This window comes from Megalopta genalis, chromosome 1, assembly GCF_051020955.1.
Source record: "Megalopta genalis isolate 19385.01 chromosome 1, iyMegGena1_principal, whole genome shotgun sequence".
NCBI lineage: Eukaryota > Metazoa > Arthropoda > Insecta > Hymenoptera > Halictidae > Megalopta > Megalopta genalis.
Genome location: NC_135013.1, coordinates 17,621,030 through 17,636,611, shown reverse-complemented (window position 1 = coordinate 17,636,611; position 15,582 = coordinate 17,621,030). Strand labels below are relative to the sequence as shown.

Sequence of the window (15,582 nt, the reverse complement as noted above, 5' to 3'; positions counted from 1 at the left end):
CCATCTTTAATTTGTCATAACTAATAACAATGTCAACTGATTTCGATAAGATGTTAAATTCGCATACATGTTATCGAGATCTACGAGAGGCATTTTTTAAACTTTCGTTATAAGCTCGGATAAAAAAACGAGAGTTTTTATTTTTTCTGTCATTCCAAGTAACAGCGAAATTAAAAAAAAATCATTTTAGTAATCGCCCGGTAGACTAATCATCTAAAATAAAATTCAAGTCGCCAGATTTAAAAAAAATTATTGCGTTCTAAAGTAAATATATTATAAATATAAAAAAAAGATTATCGAGATCTACGAGAGGCATTTTTTAAATTTTCGTTACAAGCTCAGATAAAAACGAGAGTTTTTATTTTTTCTGTCATTCCAAGCAACAGCGAAATTAAAAAAAAAATCATTTTAGTAATCGCCCGGTAGACTAATCATCTAAGAAAAAATTCAAGTCGCCAGTTTTAAAAAAATTATTGCGTTCTAAAGTAAATATTATAAATATAAAAAGTAGTTAAACATTAAATATCATAAATATAAAGTAATTATTGCGTTCGTAAAAGATGTACGAACACTTTAGTGTAAAACCGTTCTCAAAAAAATGTTCACGCCACTGTGATTCTAACCCATTCAATTATCGCATTGGTATCTTTCGCGTTTAGCAATTCCTTGTTCTCTCGCAGATTGAAAGTAAAGGTCGAACGCGGTGCTCGACGCGTTAATCGATAGTCGCATCGGGACCTTGGGGGGCGAAGGTCGCGCAGAACGAAAAGGCGAATTTACCGCAACAACCCCTGGTCGTCACTCTGACGACCTTTACCGAGTAGGACTTGAGGAGGTCGACCTTCCACCACGGGCTGGGCTCGCTCTGCGTCTCGGTGCATCGTTTTCCATCGTGCTCGGTGCTCGAGTCGCCGTCGTTACCGTGGCTAGCGTCCCCGCCTCGCACGGTGGTCGATTGATTGGTCGGTTTCCGGAAAGCGACGTTCGTACCTGTGGCACAGTTTCTGGCGTTAACGTCTTCTTGCACAGGAGCCCAGAGAAGCGTGGAAAAAGAAAGGATCGATGGCCCGATCCGGTGCGGCGCGAAGCAAATTGTTCGGAACCGAGCGACGCCGAAGAAAGGTGTTGCCAGCTACGAGACGCTGTGGCTAACAAAACGACCATTAACGACAGGATGCGTTTAGTAATAGAGAGGGAGAGAGAGCGAGAGAGAGAGAGCAAACGAGAGAGAGAATGAGAAAGAGCGAGACAGAGCGAGAGAGAACAAAAGAGAGTGAAAAGGCGGGAGGGGGAGAGAGAGACAGCGAGAGAGAGAGAGAGAGAGAGAGAGACAGCGAGAGAGAGCGAGTAAGAGAGAGAGATTGAGAGAGACAGAGAGCGAGTAGGAGAGAGAGATTGAGAGAGAGAGAGCAAGAGAGAGAGATTGAGAGACAGAGAGAGCAAGAGAGAGAGAGATTGAGAGAGAGAGAGAGAGCAAGAGAGAGATTGACAGAGAGAGAGAGAGCAAGAGAGAGATTGAGAGAGAGAGAGAGCAAGAGAGAGATTGAGAGAGAGAGAGAGCAAGAGAGAGAGATTGAGAGAGAGAGAGCAAGAGAGAGATTGACAGAGAGAGAGAGAGCAAGAGAGAGATTGAGAGAGAGAGAGAGCAAGAGAGAGATTGAAAGAGAGAGAGAGAGCAAGAGAGAGAGAGATTGTGAGAGAGAGCGAGCAAGAGAGAGAGATTGAGAGAGAGCAAGAGAGAGAGATTGAGAGAGAGAGAGAGCAAGAGAGAGATTGACAGAGAGAGAGAGCAAGAGAGAGATTGGGAGAGAGAGAGAGAGAGAGAGAGCAAGAGAGAGATTGAGAGAGAGAGAGAGAGCAAGAGAGAGAGAGAGATTGTAAGAGAGAGCGAGCAAGAGAGAGAGAGAGAGAGCAAGAGAGAGATTGTGAGAGAGAGAGTGAGCAAGAGAGAATGCGAATGAGAGCGAGAGAAAGACAATGAGAGAGAGAGAGAGTATGGGAGAGAGAGCGAGAGAGAGAGCAAGAGAGAGAGATTGAGAGAGAGAGCGAACGAGAGAGAGATTGAGAGAGAGAGCGAGAGAAAGAGCGAACGAGAGAGAGAATGAGAAAGAGAGCGAGAGAGAAAGGGAGAGCGAGAAAGAGAGCGCGTGCGAGAGAGAGAGAGAGAGATAGAGAGAGAGAGAGGATTATCCGCCGCTGTCCTAGCCGATTTCACCGTGTCGTACACAGTTTGCGGTTTCGGAATCTTCCGGCTTCCACGGGTTTCCGCATTCTCGGCGACAGCTCGTTCGAAATGATTTCCGTCGGTGCCGCGGTGCCGGGGCGATTGCAGGAACGGTTTCGGCTCGGAACGGCTGAGTCGCCTGAGCGGGATCCTCGGGTTGCGTAACGCGTCCGCGACACGCGTTTTACCTGGCAAAGCGCGTCGCGCCGTCGGCCCGAATTTTTGCCGGAGTAAAAGTGAAACTTTTCCTTCCGCCGCGACGAACTACGAATAAGTTCTGTTTTGCGAGAGACACGGAGCGAAAGGTCAACGTACATGTCGCGAAACATCGCTTTCGCATCGGTCGCGCGACAGGAAAGGGGGACAGCGTCGCATTTTAAGCGGGACCACCGTCGGTTGAATTTCTTCGATCGCGGAATGCACCGGCCGACCGCGACGTGTCTCCTCTGTTTGCGAGCTTCGAGGAGAAAGCTGCGCGAGCGATCTGGTTGTCAAGGAAGACGAGCGATCGGGCCGTGCTCGCCGCGGCCGCCGCGGTCGAGAAATTATGCGCGCCGCGAAAAGATTTCGTCCTCGCCGGAATGCTTACCGCAGAATGGTAGGTCTCCTTGCCATTTCCCCCGGGCGTTGCACGTCAGGCTGCCGCTGCTGAACAACCAATTGCCTCGATCAGATTCGTCGAACACCCTCCGCGCGCGCTGTTGAACGCTGCGAGCGTTGCAAACGACGCGCGACCACGAGAGATCGGGACGCGGACGCGCGAGCAAATACCCCCGCGATCATACGAATTACATGAAAACGGAGAAAGTCCGTAATGGCAGTACGTTCTGCGATCGACTGCTGCGTCGTGCCGCGAGAAACATCGTCGTCTCGCACGACTGCGGGAGACCGGCCGCGCGCGTTCCTGCGTGCCTCGAACAACAAAAACCGGCGCCTTCGAATGTTGCACGAATCGCTGGAACCGTGCAAATCGATTCAGACCCACGCCTAGGATCCTCGACCGCGACCGTTTCAATTCCGGCGGAGTCGTCGGAGTCGTCGTTTCCTCGCGTGACTCGCTTCGCGGATCCGCGGCCGTTCAGCAATTTCGAGAGTAACGGTTCGCGATGGTCGAATTAACCCTTTGAGCGCCGAGTTGCCCGACGTTAAGCCCACTCAGTACGAAGAAGCCTACCGTGGGCTGCGTACTTTTTACGAAAGGGCGCAAGTTGAGCAGACTGAATTTTCATTGCGAGGTATATCGATTGTGACTGAAATAAATTGTGCGGTGACCTCGAAAGCCTTAATAACCGTTTATTTCATTGAGCAACGATAACACGAACGATATAACACAGTAGTAAATTATATCTTTTAAATTGAAAATTTAATAATTTTGTATCGCGTGGTAAATCTCGAAGCAGGGTTCGATACATCAGCCAATGTTACATTTTTTGCATTCGCAAAGCGAGTCGGTTCTGCGATTATTTTTAGCGCGAACAGCGCATCCGCGTCGCGAAGAATGTTTTTTATTTTCTTCAGTTACGCAGGATGCAGGGAAATGCCTCTCCGTTAACCGAAATGGAAAGTCGTTCGAACGAACTCTTCCTCCTTTAGCCTCTGCTCTATGCGGTGGGTATTCTCGCGAAATATCTTTTATGAGAAACGGATGAAATTTTTCAAATGTGTCAGTTTTATTATTAGCTTTTTTATAAAGAATATGTGCATTATGCAGAGTGTCCCAAAAATGTCTCGCAATCCGAAAGTAGGGGATTCCTGAGGTCATTCGAAGCAACTTTTTCCTTAGCGAAAATGCAATCCGCGGCTTCGTTTACGAGTTATTAACGAAAAACAGTGACCAATCAGAGGCGAGATCATTTGGCGCGAGACTGCCGAGCCAATCAGCGGAACTGGGCTCCGTGCACTTGTTGGCTGGGCCGCCGCGCGGCTGCCGAGCTCGCCTCTTATTGGTCAGTGTTTTATGTTAATAACTCATGAACGAAGCCTCTGAGAAAATTTTCGTAAAGGAAAAAGTTGCTTCAAATGACCTCAGGAACCTCCATTTCCGGATTGCGAGACATTTTCGGGACATCCTGTATATAGCGAGCTCTAAGAGGTGGAAGAAATATTTTTTATACCATTTTGTGCTTTTTCGAACGCAGCGAAGCGAACTCAAAATCATATCGATTTTATCAACTGCGCCCGTCGAGGCATTGTTGTTTGCTATACACTTGGTTTTCAAACCAAAATCGAGTGGTTATGCGAAAACGCGTTTATGGATTCATAGCAAAAATCGAATGATTATGCGAAAACGCGTATATGGATTCATAATCAAAATCGAATGGTTATGCGAAAACGCATATATGGGTTCATAGAGCTTAAAGGGTTAATTCCGGCGTCGTCGGAGTCGTCGTTTCTCGCGCGACTCGCTTCGCGGATCCGCGGCTGTTTAGCGGTTTCGCGAGTAACGGTTCGCGATGATCGAATTAACGGAGGACTCGGTGGCGTCCTGCAAATTGCCAGCGGACACTCGGTTCGTGTCAGCAAGCGTTTTCGAGCCAATTAGACTTACCCGAATAATTCGTAGCCGGTGTCGCACGTGTACGTCGCCACGGCGCCGATCTCCAGAGCATCGTCGGCCAACGACACCTTGGCGTTCATCGGCACCGCCGGATGACCGCACTTCAGTCCTGCATTCAAGAAAATTACGTGTCTCAGTTCGTGTCGCCTTGGAAGCGACGTCGCGAGCCGCGGATTCATTAACCGACGGATCGTTGCGGTGTTCTCTTAATGGCCCGCTAACAGCCAGTCGAACACCACGGTTCCCATTTCTCCGACGCCGTTAACCGCGAGCCACGTTCTTTCCGACTATCGAATCGAAACGCCGATTTCTCGACGATTTCCGCCGGGTCTCGCGGAAAAAAGTCCTTCCGACAAAGAAGTTTTACGACTCTCGCGCAGCGAGTTCTCTGCCGGGATTCCTGGAAACGCCGGTCTGCCCGGCAATTAAGCGACCAGCGAAACCGGGACAATTATCCAAATTTGAAAGCGGCCGTCGCCAAGTCGCCGCGATACTATCGATAATGGCGTTCGTCGACCGGCTGGCCGCGATCGGCACCGTTTTCCTCGCGTTCCCACTCGAGTTTTCGCGATTCTCGTTGCGCAAGGCGTCGCGGCGGACCGTTAATTGGCGACAACGTGTCAAGGGCGCGTTTGTCTTTTCCGTGAGTACCGCGATTCTTTCGCCCGTAGAGACCCGCGGTAAAAGTAAATCGAACAATAGACGCACGCGACATCGGATCGAGAGAAACCTTGGGCAAAGTCCCACGAGCCCGCCATTATTCGCGGCTCCCGGCTCTAGAAATTAGTCGCGCACCGCGGATTTTCTATCGTCCGCGAAAGGATCGAACTTAGTGGGTCGCGTATACGATATCCATAATGACGTCGAGGGTTTTCTGGGAGGGAAACCGCGATCCTCCGCGAAACTTTTTCTCCGGGTGAAAAGCCAGCTGGAAATCGACGACCGTATACGGAGGACGAAACGTCCGCGGGAACGTTACTGTTCCGAATAAAATGGCAAAATGTCTGCCTGTAGCAACGATTAACACGTTCCGTGCCACGTGTACCATCGATGGTACACGCTTGCATGTTTACTTAGTGAACTGAACAAATTGTTTACAAGAAATTTAGAACCGAAGAATCAATTTCCACCGCAAGAATGGTCGTTGATAAGTTTTTGTTACGTTGTTATGTGTACGAGAATTAATAATTGCACGTAATACATCAAGTTTTAGTAAAATATCAAAGTGTGAAGATTCGAGTAAAAAAAGCTCGGCACGGAACGTGTTAACCAGTTAGCTGTGTTCGACGAGTATACTCGTCATGGAGAAGTGGCGGTATGTATTGGGTCTGGGAAAAAGTTCGTGGCGTTTCGTTAGTAAAACTCAACTGGATTTCTTGTATTGTGAAAATGAATTTATTTCAGCCAAATATGCTCCATTATTATCGACAATGTTTCGCCATTTTTCGGGTAAAATCACGATGCCATCGGTGAAGAACTTCTGTAGTTTCTGGTTAAGAACACTGAATCAAGTGGTTTTTCGCAGGCTTCTTTTGAAGCTAGTTTAATTCCATCGAGAGAGTTCTGCGGAGATCGGAACAAGTGATAGTTAGAGGGTGCTCTGTCTGGACTATACGGTGGGTGCATCAAAATTTCCCAACCAAACTCTCGCAATTTTTGACGGGTCGTCAAAGAAATATGTGGTCGGGCGTTGTCGCGATGAAAGACAACACCTTTCCTATTATGCAATTCGGGCCGTTTTTTTCAATTGCGTGGCGTAATCTCTCCAGTTGTTCACGGTAGAGACGAGAATTAATCGTCTGACCAACTGGAAGTACCTCATGGTGGACGATACCCTTCCAGTCTCACCCCACACACAGCATCACCTTTTTTAGCGTCGATCCTGGCTTCGCGAACGCTTGTGACGGCTCACCATCGTTTGTCCACGATCTTTGGCGCTTCCGATTGTCGTACGCGATCCATTTTTTATCACCGGTCATGACACGTTTCAGAAATGGCGCGATTTCATTACGTTTCAGCAGCATGTCACGGATGTTGATTCGATTCGTCATGTTTTCCGCGCTCAACTCACGAGGAACCCAAACATCCAGCTTTCGTTTGTATCCAGTTTCGTGTAAACGGTTCGAAACAGTTTTGTGGTCAATGCCTAGCTCTATACCAACATCGACGCTGCTAATATGCTTATCTTGCTGGACTTTTTCAACAATTTCATTAGCTTTTTCAGTAACTGGACGACCAGAGCGTGACTCGTCTTTCACATCAAAATTACCAGAACGAAAGCGAGCGAACCATTTCCGCGCAGCTGATTTTGATAATGCACCTTCACCATACACAGCACGAATTTGTTCACAAGCCTGCGCAGCGTTCTTCCCTTTATCGTAACCATATTGTAAAATATAGCGAAATTTCTCGTTATTTCTCTCCATTTTCAAACGCCAACAACTTTCGCAACAACTGCACCGTCACGATGTTTATACGCTCAACATTACGTTCAATGTGTCACCTTTAAATGAAGCGTTTAGTGGTATCGTTGCAATAAGTTGTTCGTGAGTTATTAACAATTGACGACATCGATCGGAAAAACTCCACGAACTTTTTCTCAGACCTAATATTTTGTGTTATGACGAGTATACTCGTCGTGCGTAGAAAGTAGTGACCACTGGCTATTTAATTTGTAAAATTTTAGTGAAAAGAAAAACATACTCTGAAATTTCAAGATGTTTAGAATATTTGGGGGCCAGGTCAGAATAAAATAAACGAATAAAAAACATGACTAATTATATGAATAATTCACGATATTGATGTTCGACGTGCAAAGTGTCATTATGAATCTAGTATTTGATTTTCCTGCGTTTTACGTTTATTATGTATATAGTATATGTCAAGGTTAAATGATTAAGTAGATATTAGTAATAAAATTGTTAATTTTATCAAATAAAATCCGTCCTTTCGATCCAATATTTTAACAGCGTCGCTTACTCTGTGATTGACGAGTATGTTCGTCGTCGCTTGTTTCTCGCGACACGTATAGGTGCGCGCTCTGAAAAGAAGGCGTCACAGCTAACAACTGGTTAAGGAATAATTATTAGGTCGAGCCATAAATAACTTCCGCCTCTTTGTCGGACGTTTATTTGGTCCTTTTTATTTAGCTTTTCGTTTTCTAATTTTAATTATTTTGAACTCTTGACTATTGGGTTGGCAACTAAGTAATTGCCGATTTCAGTTATAGATGTCTCTCACTCCCATTTTTATGATATCCGTAAATGTTATATTATAAAATTATTATTATTATTATTATGTTATTTTTTATTATCCGTGAATGTTAGCAGCTGGACAAATTGAATGCAGCGATCAAGGAAAAGCGACCAGAATTGGTCAATCGTAAAGGTGTCAAACGAAACGGAGATTTAGATTAAATTTTAACGAGATTGTTACTCCATCGCATCTCGCAGATTTCAATTTAATACTGATTCACGAGTACGCAGAATACATAATATAGTTACTAATTATCATGTAAAATATTCTACAGTTTCGGGAATCGATCAATAATACGAAGTTTCAGTCGAAATCGTATAAAAGGGGTGCATTAAATTCTCCTTAATTGACGCTCAGATTGCGCACAAAAATGGACAATTTAGAAAAAGGAGATACGATTACTCGAGTCTCGCGGCTCGTTTTTATAGTTGTTGACAATCGGTAACTATTGGGTTGGCAACTAAGTAATTGTCGATTTCAGTTATAAATGTCTCCCACTCCCATTTTTATGATATCCGTAAATGTTATATTATAAAATTATTATTATTATTATTATTATGTTATTTTTTATTATCCGTGAATGTTAGCAGCTGGACAAATTGAATGCAGCGGTCAAGGAAAAGCGATCAGAATTGGTCGATCGTAAAGGTGTCATTTTCCAGCAGGACAATGCTAGGCCGCACACGTCTTTGTCCACTCGGTAAAAATTGATGGATATTGGTTGGGAACCGATGTTACACCCACCATATAGTCCCGATCTCGCGCCATCGGATTACCACTTATTTCGATCCCTGGACAGCTCCCTTCGTGGTAAAACTTTTAATGACGATGACGCTGTAAAATCTCACTTAACTCAGTTTTTGGCCGAAAAGGATCAGACTTTCTACGAGCGTGGAATTTTCAAGTTGTCGGAGAGATGGCAAAAGGTCGTCGAACAAAATGGAAAATACATTACAGCTTAAACTTCGTTCCAAGTAAAAAGAAATTTGTTATTCCATTGAACTAATCGGCAATTACTTAGTTGCCAACCCAATATTTAGCGAGAGCAAAAGCTCGTTCGTTCCGGTGAAACTCGTGGTGGCTGCATCGGAAGTTATCGATGACTCGACATAGTAGAACGAGAAAAAGTCCGAAAAGAAGGTCAACTTTTGATCCTCTCGACTGGTTTACACGCGGTTGTTTACCACCGTCGATACGCCGGCGATTGTAGAAACGGCCGAGGTGTCCATCAGGATGGAAGTAGGCAACGATAATGGTCCGAGCCTCGTGAAACTTGTCGGGAGGGACCCGGGAGAAGGCGATAAAATCTCTGGCATGATTAGAGGAGCGTGGCAGTCTCTCGGCTCGAGGAATACCGTTTCCGGTGGTGCTTCAAGGCCGATCGCGGCCAGATGTCCTTTGATTTTTCGAGTCGATTGCGAGGCACTTAAAACGACGATCCTTGTTCGCGTTCCCTCGTCGACCGAGAGACGAGATCGCGACGCTAATTCGATTCGAGACCGCTATACGAGGGGAGAGAAGGAGAACGACGGAGAGCAAGCGTGAGAAAGAAAGAGAGCGCGCACCGTTCATTTAAATAGGAAGAGTCTGCGCGCGTTGAATCACCTGCGCGCCGCGCCGCTCGGGGTGAAAGCCATCCGTTGTCTCTTTAGACTGTTCGAACTCTTGGGGAAGACCCCGTTTCTCGTGGGACACCGAGTTACCGTTTCGTGTGAACGGGTTAATTAAACCTAGCGCAGTAAACGCGTTCGCCGCGCGTGCTGCGCCTCTCCGCTCGGCTCTTTCGATTCTTTCCCGGCTCCGATCTCCGCGGAAGATTTCATTAATATATGGTTTCACCTTGCATTTAATAATCGCGGTTCTAATTGCGCGCAACGAGAGACGGCGGACTTTCAACTTGACTGTACCATCCGTCCTCCAATTTGCGGCAATACTTGTATTACTGTAGTACAATGGGTACTATTGGGTTGACAACTAAGTAATTGCCGATTTGTGCAATGAAATAAAAAATTTTTTTTTACTTGGAACGAAGTTTAATCTGTAATGTATTTTCCATTTTGTTCGACGACCTTTTGCCATCTCTCCGACAACTTGAAAATTCCACGCTCGTAGAAAGTCTGATCCTTTTCGGCCAAAAACTGAGTTAAGTGAGATTTTACAGCGTCATCGTCATTAAAAGTTTTACCACGAAGGGAGTTGTCCAGGGATCGAAATAAGTGGTGATCCGATGGCGCGAGATCGGGGCTATATGGTGGGTGTAACATCGATTCCCAACCAATATCCATGAATTTTTGCCGAGTGGACAAAGACGTGTGCGGCCTAGCATTGTCCTGCTGGAAAATGACACCTTTACGATTGACCAATTCTGGTCGCTTTTCCTTGACCGCTGCATTCAATTTGTCCAGTTGCTAACATTCGCGGATAATAAAAAATAACATAATAATAATAATAATAATTTTACAATATAACATTTGCGGATATCATAAAAATGAGAGTGAGAGAAATCTATAACTGAAATCGGCAATTACTTAGTTGCCAACCCAATACACTAAGTCTCCCGTCTAGCTAAGAAAAACAAATTTTTTTTAGAAATTCGACTTTATTCGTCAACATACTTTTCTTCAAGAGCGATACATTCATTCCAACGCTCCTCTAACTTTTGGTTGCCGTTTTTGTAAAACGATTTGTCTTTGTTCTCAAAATAGGCCTCCGTTTCGGCGATCACTCCTTCATTTGTGCCAAATTTGGTTCGTTTTTATAGTAACGAGTTGTCAACAATTATAAAAACGAGCTGCAAGACTCGAATGATCGTATCTCCTCTTTACAAATTGTCCATTTTCGTGGATAATCCGAGCGTCAATTAGAGAGATATTACTGTACATTTTTCACAGTTAGCGATTGTCAACAGCTATAAAAACGAGACGCAAGATTATGTCAAGGTTAAATCAAGATTATGTCATGGTTATGTCAAGAGAAGATACGATTATTCGATCCTTGTGGTTCATTTTTATAGTAACGAGTTGTCAACAATTATAAAAACGAGCTGCAAGGCTCGAATAATCGTATCTCCTCTTCCCAAATTGTCCATTTTTCTGGACAATCTGAGCGCGAATTAGAGAAACATTACTATATCTTTTTTTATATTTAACGATCGGTTTATAGTTAGCGATAGTTAGCTGTTAAACTATAAAAACGAGACGCAAGCGTCGAACAATCGTACCTCCTCTCCTCAAACTGTCCACTTTTTCGCGCAATCTGAGCGCGAATTAGGGAGAAATTACCGTAATCGTAATTCCCGGTTCCCAGTACGATTGCACAGGGCTCCAAGCTCTGAACCAGCACGAAAGCGTGCATCGAACGGACACAAAGGCAAAAGAGTAATCGCACTTGCCTCGCCGCGATTACTCCGCGAAAAGATAGCACGGCTTTTACTCCGGAACTCTCTAAAGTGTCCTCCTCGGTTAAGAGGAATTCCACGGTTAAGAGTCGCCGCATGAACGCGCTCGCACGTGTGTGTGTGCGTACGCTGCTAGGCTTTAGCCTCGAGTCTTTGGCATTCGCTGATCGCTACGTGGGTCTGGGTCACGCGGTTACAAAACTTTAAAGCCGAAATAACGGTACGACATGGAGCTACTTCGTGTTGGGTCGGGACTGCTACCGGGGAAGCGTGTCACGGTACAGTTCTTGGTTTATCGCCATTTTTCTGTATCCTCGTTCGATTCGTTCGTTTCGAGAAAAGCCGAATCGTTGATTCCCGGGGTCCTCGTCGGTCTCCCCGTTCCCCCCCTTGTTCCATGTAATTGCACGTCGCGGTAATCTTTTTCCATTGTGCGCGCTTTCAGCGACGCGAAACAATAATTACTCGACTTTCTTGTCGGCGTGATTTTTTTCCCCCTGAAAATGGCTCGCCTCGCGCTCGCGGTACGGAACCGTTTCGGGGAACAGTCAGGAAGTTAATTAGAGGGCGAGCAATTTGGAGTCGATCCACGGCCGAGGGTCGGCCGCGCGCGACCGTCCGGGCCGAATTTTCTGCAATAATCGTTCCCGGCGCGAACCGGGAAGTCAGTTTATGGTAGGCGCTATAATAAATTGACACAGCGCGCCGCGATATTCTGCCCGACGCGATTGTCACGGGACCGTATCAGGTTTTGAAGGAATGACGTATGCTCCTTTATACTCTTCCATCGTACGGGCGAATTCACCGATTCGTATGGAGAAGGCTAAGTTCAAATAATCGCGAAACTTAGAATCACTCGAGATAATTCGAGCGGCGTTGTATTTTATGCTGCTATAATTTTTCACACTCGAATATAATCGAGAATTGAAAATAAGAATGTGAAAGCAAAGAAAAAAAATCGTTTTATTGTGTGATATTTATCATTTAACACGGGCTATAACACTTATTTATTTAAGAATAAAATATAGCCTTTTTCCATGGAACAAAAGCGCAGTATATCAAAATTCCACCACATCAATGTTTCACCAACACCAAAAAAAGAATCGCCCACAAGATATTGCGCTGTGTGTTGTGCTAAAAGAGATAGCAAAGGAAAAAGGAAAAGAAAAGTGAGTCGTAACATGTGTAATAGTTGCAATGTTGGGTTATGTGCTGCACCTTGTTTCGAAATATATCACACAAAAGAAAATTTTGATTAATTTTATAAATACTAGTATTGTTATTATTTATGTTTTAAAAGTATAAATAAATATTTTTACTGATAATAGTGTTTATTCTGAAATGGGAATTCGAAAAGAAAGATAAAAAAAGTCGATGTGCGTGTAATATTACAATATTCGACTATCTTCTGCAATGTTATCAAAATCCAAAATTGCAATAAAAATTTTGATTGTTTTTGTATTTATGTAATTTTCTTGCCAAGACAACGTTCTAAATTGTTTTTTTACATTAAAAAAAATTGATTTTTTTTGGCCGGCCTTTTTCAAAAAAACTGTGCATTAAGGGGTTAAGGTTCACAAAAGATCATGTCTGAACGAAAGTAATTAAGTATTTCCGTAGAAAATACCAGAAGTAACGCTTAGAACACGGAGCGAATAATGAAGGTTTTTAATGAGACGAACGAGGTGTGGCTTGGTTGGAATCTGGAAAATTTGGAAGTTGGAAATTGGTCAATGACTGCTTTATTCGGAGGTCCGCGCGTTTTTATACATGTAAGTGTTTATAACAGCATGTCGTAGACGTTGGAATGTCGCCTTGCTTCACACGGTCGTCCTTCTTCCAACAAAATTCTATGTTGTGTTACAAGTGATTTCAAGCGGCCACGAGATTGATTATGAAAAATTCAAAATATACACTCTTAATACCTAACAAAATTTCATCTTCAACCTTTCAGTTATTGTAGGCCAATAAAATACAGCTCCGCTGCTTATTATTTTTTCAACAACTCGTCCGCCATATTTGATCCGCCATTTTGTTTTTGGAATTTTGAAATTCAGATTCGTAATCAGGATTCCTGAAGATATATGTGCACCAATTTTCCTTAAAATCAAATCATTTTTTCAACAACCCGTCCGCCATATTTGATCCGCCATTTTGTTTTTGGAATTTTGAAATTCAGATTCGTAATCAGGATTCCTGAAGATATATGTGCACCAATTTTCCTTAAAATCAAATCATTTTTTCAACAACCCGTCCACCATATTTGATCCGCCATTTTGTTCTTGGAATTTTTATATTCAGATTCGCAATCGGCGACCACGAAAACCCTTGCATACAAATTTTCAAATAAATCCGTCACTATGGTCGAAATAAGAAACAGAAGAAAATAGAAGAAAATTTGTATGTAAGGGTTTTAAGTAAGAAATTTGGAATTTTGGAATTCTGAAATTCAGATTCGCAATCGGCGACCACGAAAACCCTCGCATACAAATTTTCAAATAAATGCCGTCACTATGGTCGAAATAAGAAATAGAAGAAAATAGAAGAAAATTTGTATGCAAGGGTTTTCGTGGTCGCCGATTGCGAATCTGAATATGAAAATTCCAAAATTCTAAATTTCTCACTTTGACCATGATTTCGAGCTTTTATACCACCGTGCGGCGGTGTAGACTCCCGTGCTCCACGGCTCGTTAGTATCGCGCGTACAGAGGCGATTGTCGGTACGTTGGAAAGTGGGCGTGCCCGGCTGCGATCTATCTCGCAAAAAAAAAGAAAAAAGGGGAGGAGATCGGATCGATCGTCAAGGATACAACCGAGGCTATCGAGAAAGACTGAATCGACTCCGTTCCGTTCTTTCTTCCGTTCCGAGGGTCCTTCGGGATCTCGCTTTCGGCGGCTCATTGGCAATTTACTGGAACACGATCGACCGGCTCGATACGAGCTGTTCCGAGATGCGAGGGAATCGATAGCGCGTTCTTGTTTTTTTCTTTCCCGCGGTGCTGCCGCGCCACGATTTCCGGCGCGATCGTAAAGAGAGGCGGGATAAAGGATGTGCGCGATCGTAACGACGGATATTACGTGTCGTTTGCCGTCGCGTTTACGTAAATGCGGCGCACCGAGAGCGAATTTTACTGCCGACGGACAGTAGGCCACGAGGGAAGAACCGGTTAACGGTGATCGGTTCCCCGAAGCGGTGTCCCAAACCGGTGACCAACCGAAGCCGGTGCGGCGCGGAGCGGCGTTCCGCTACGGAATTCGTGCCACTTATCGTTAGCCCACCAATTTCAAATCGACCGTTTCCCGGTTTCCCGTTCGCGGCTGTATCGGTCGTATCGGCGCCGTGGCAAAACGGAGGAGCCTCCTTTCGCGGGGTTTCCTAATCCATTGTGTTGCGCGACGTAGCTAGGAAAGCACGTGGTGCGTGTGCCGCCGTGTCGTCGCGATCGGCGATGACTTGCGACACCTTGCAACGCGTCAGGAAATGAAAATCGTGCCGCGAAAGGTGTACTTTCGTGCGATTGTCCCGCGTCCGCCGACGGATACAGGCTGGTACAAGCTCGGGGAAACCGTACGCTATCGGACAATGCGGAGCACCTAACGATCACGGTACATGCGAATCTTATTAACCCTTAGCGCTCCGAAGGCTCCGCTACGGAGACATTTGTCACTTGTTCCGTAACTCCGAAGGCTCCGCTACGGAGACATTTGTCACTTGTTCCGTAACTCCGAAGGCTCCGCTGCGGAGCCAAATGTTCTTAGCATACGTTATCGTCGGCGTTAGCAATTGTTATCCGTAGTTGAAACGTGCTAAGTCTGTACCATTACGATTAAACCATTTGTTGACCTTTTCTATGGTTAGCAACACGGAGAAAAATAAATATTATGATGCGAATTTAGAGCCGAGCGATACCGAAGACGTATTCGATTTTGAAGAGTTAAAAGACATTGTGGAAGACAATGTTGGTTATGATTCTGACGCTTCGAGTAGTAGTAGCGAAATTATACTACCAAAGAGACGATGAATGAGAATTATTGAAAGTGAAAGCGAAGATTCGTTACAAGACTTAGACAAATAGCGCAATGTTACGGAAGAATTACATATTCCAGATGGAATACCTTTTAGCGTATTGCCATAGGTCATTGGACCAC

General features: G+C 44.7%; 1 protein-coding gene across 4 annotated transcripts in view; it reads right to left on the bottom strand.

Moving 5' to 3' along the window:
- The window catches only part of fw (CUB and Sushi multiple domains furrowed), a 45,584-nt gene that overhangs the window by 17,630 nt on the left and 12,372 nt on the right, over positions 1 to 15,582 (bottom strand). For all 4 annotated transcript variants that reach the window (XM_076522543.1, XM_076522544.1, XM_033474749.2 and 1 more), the window contains 3 exons: positions 4,773 to 4,890; positions 2,814 to 2,872; positions 781 to 990 (listed from right to left, as the gene is read on the bottom strand). In XM_076522543.1, the coding sequence (XP_076378658.1) occupies positions 781 to 990; positions 2,814 to 2,872; positions 4,773 to 4,861 (358 nt within the window). In that variant the 5' untranslated portion in view covers positions 4,862 to 4,890. The remainder of the gene's footprint in view (positions 1 to 780; positions 991 to 2,813; positions 2,873 to 4,772; positions 4,891 to 15,582) is intronic.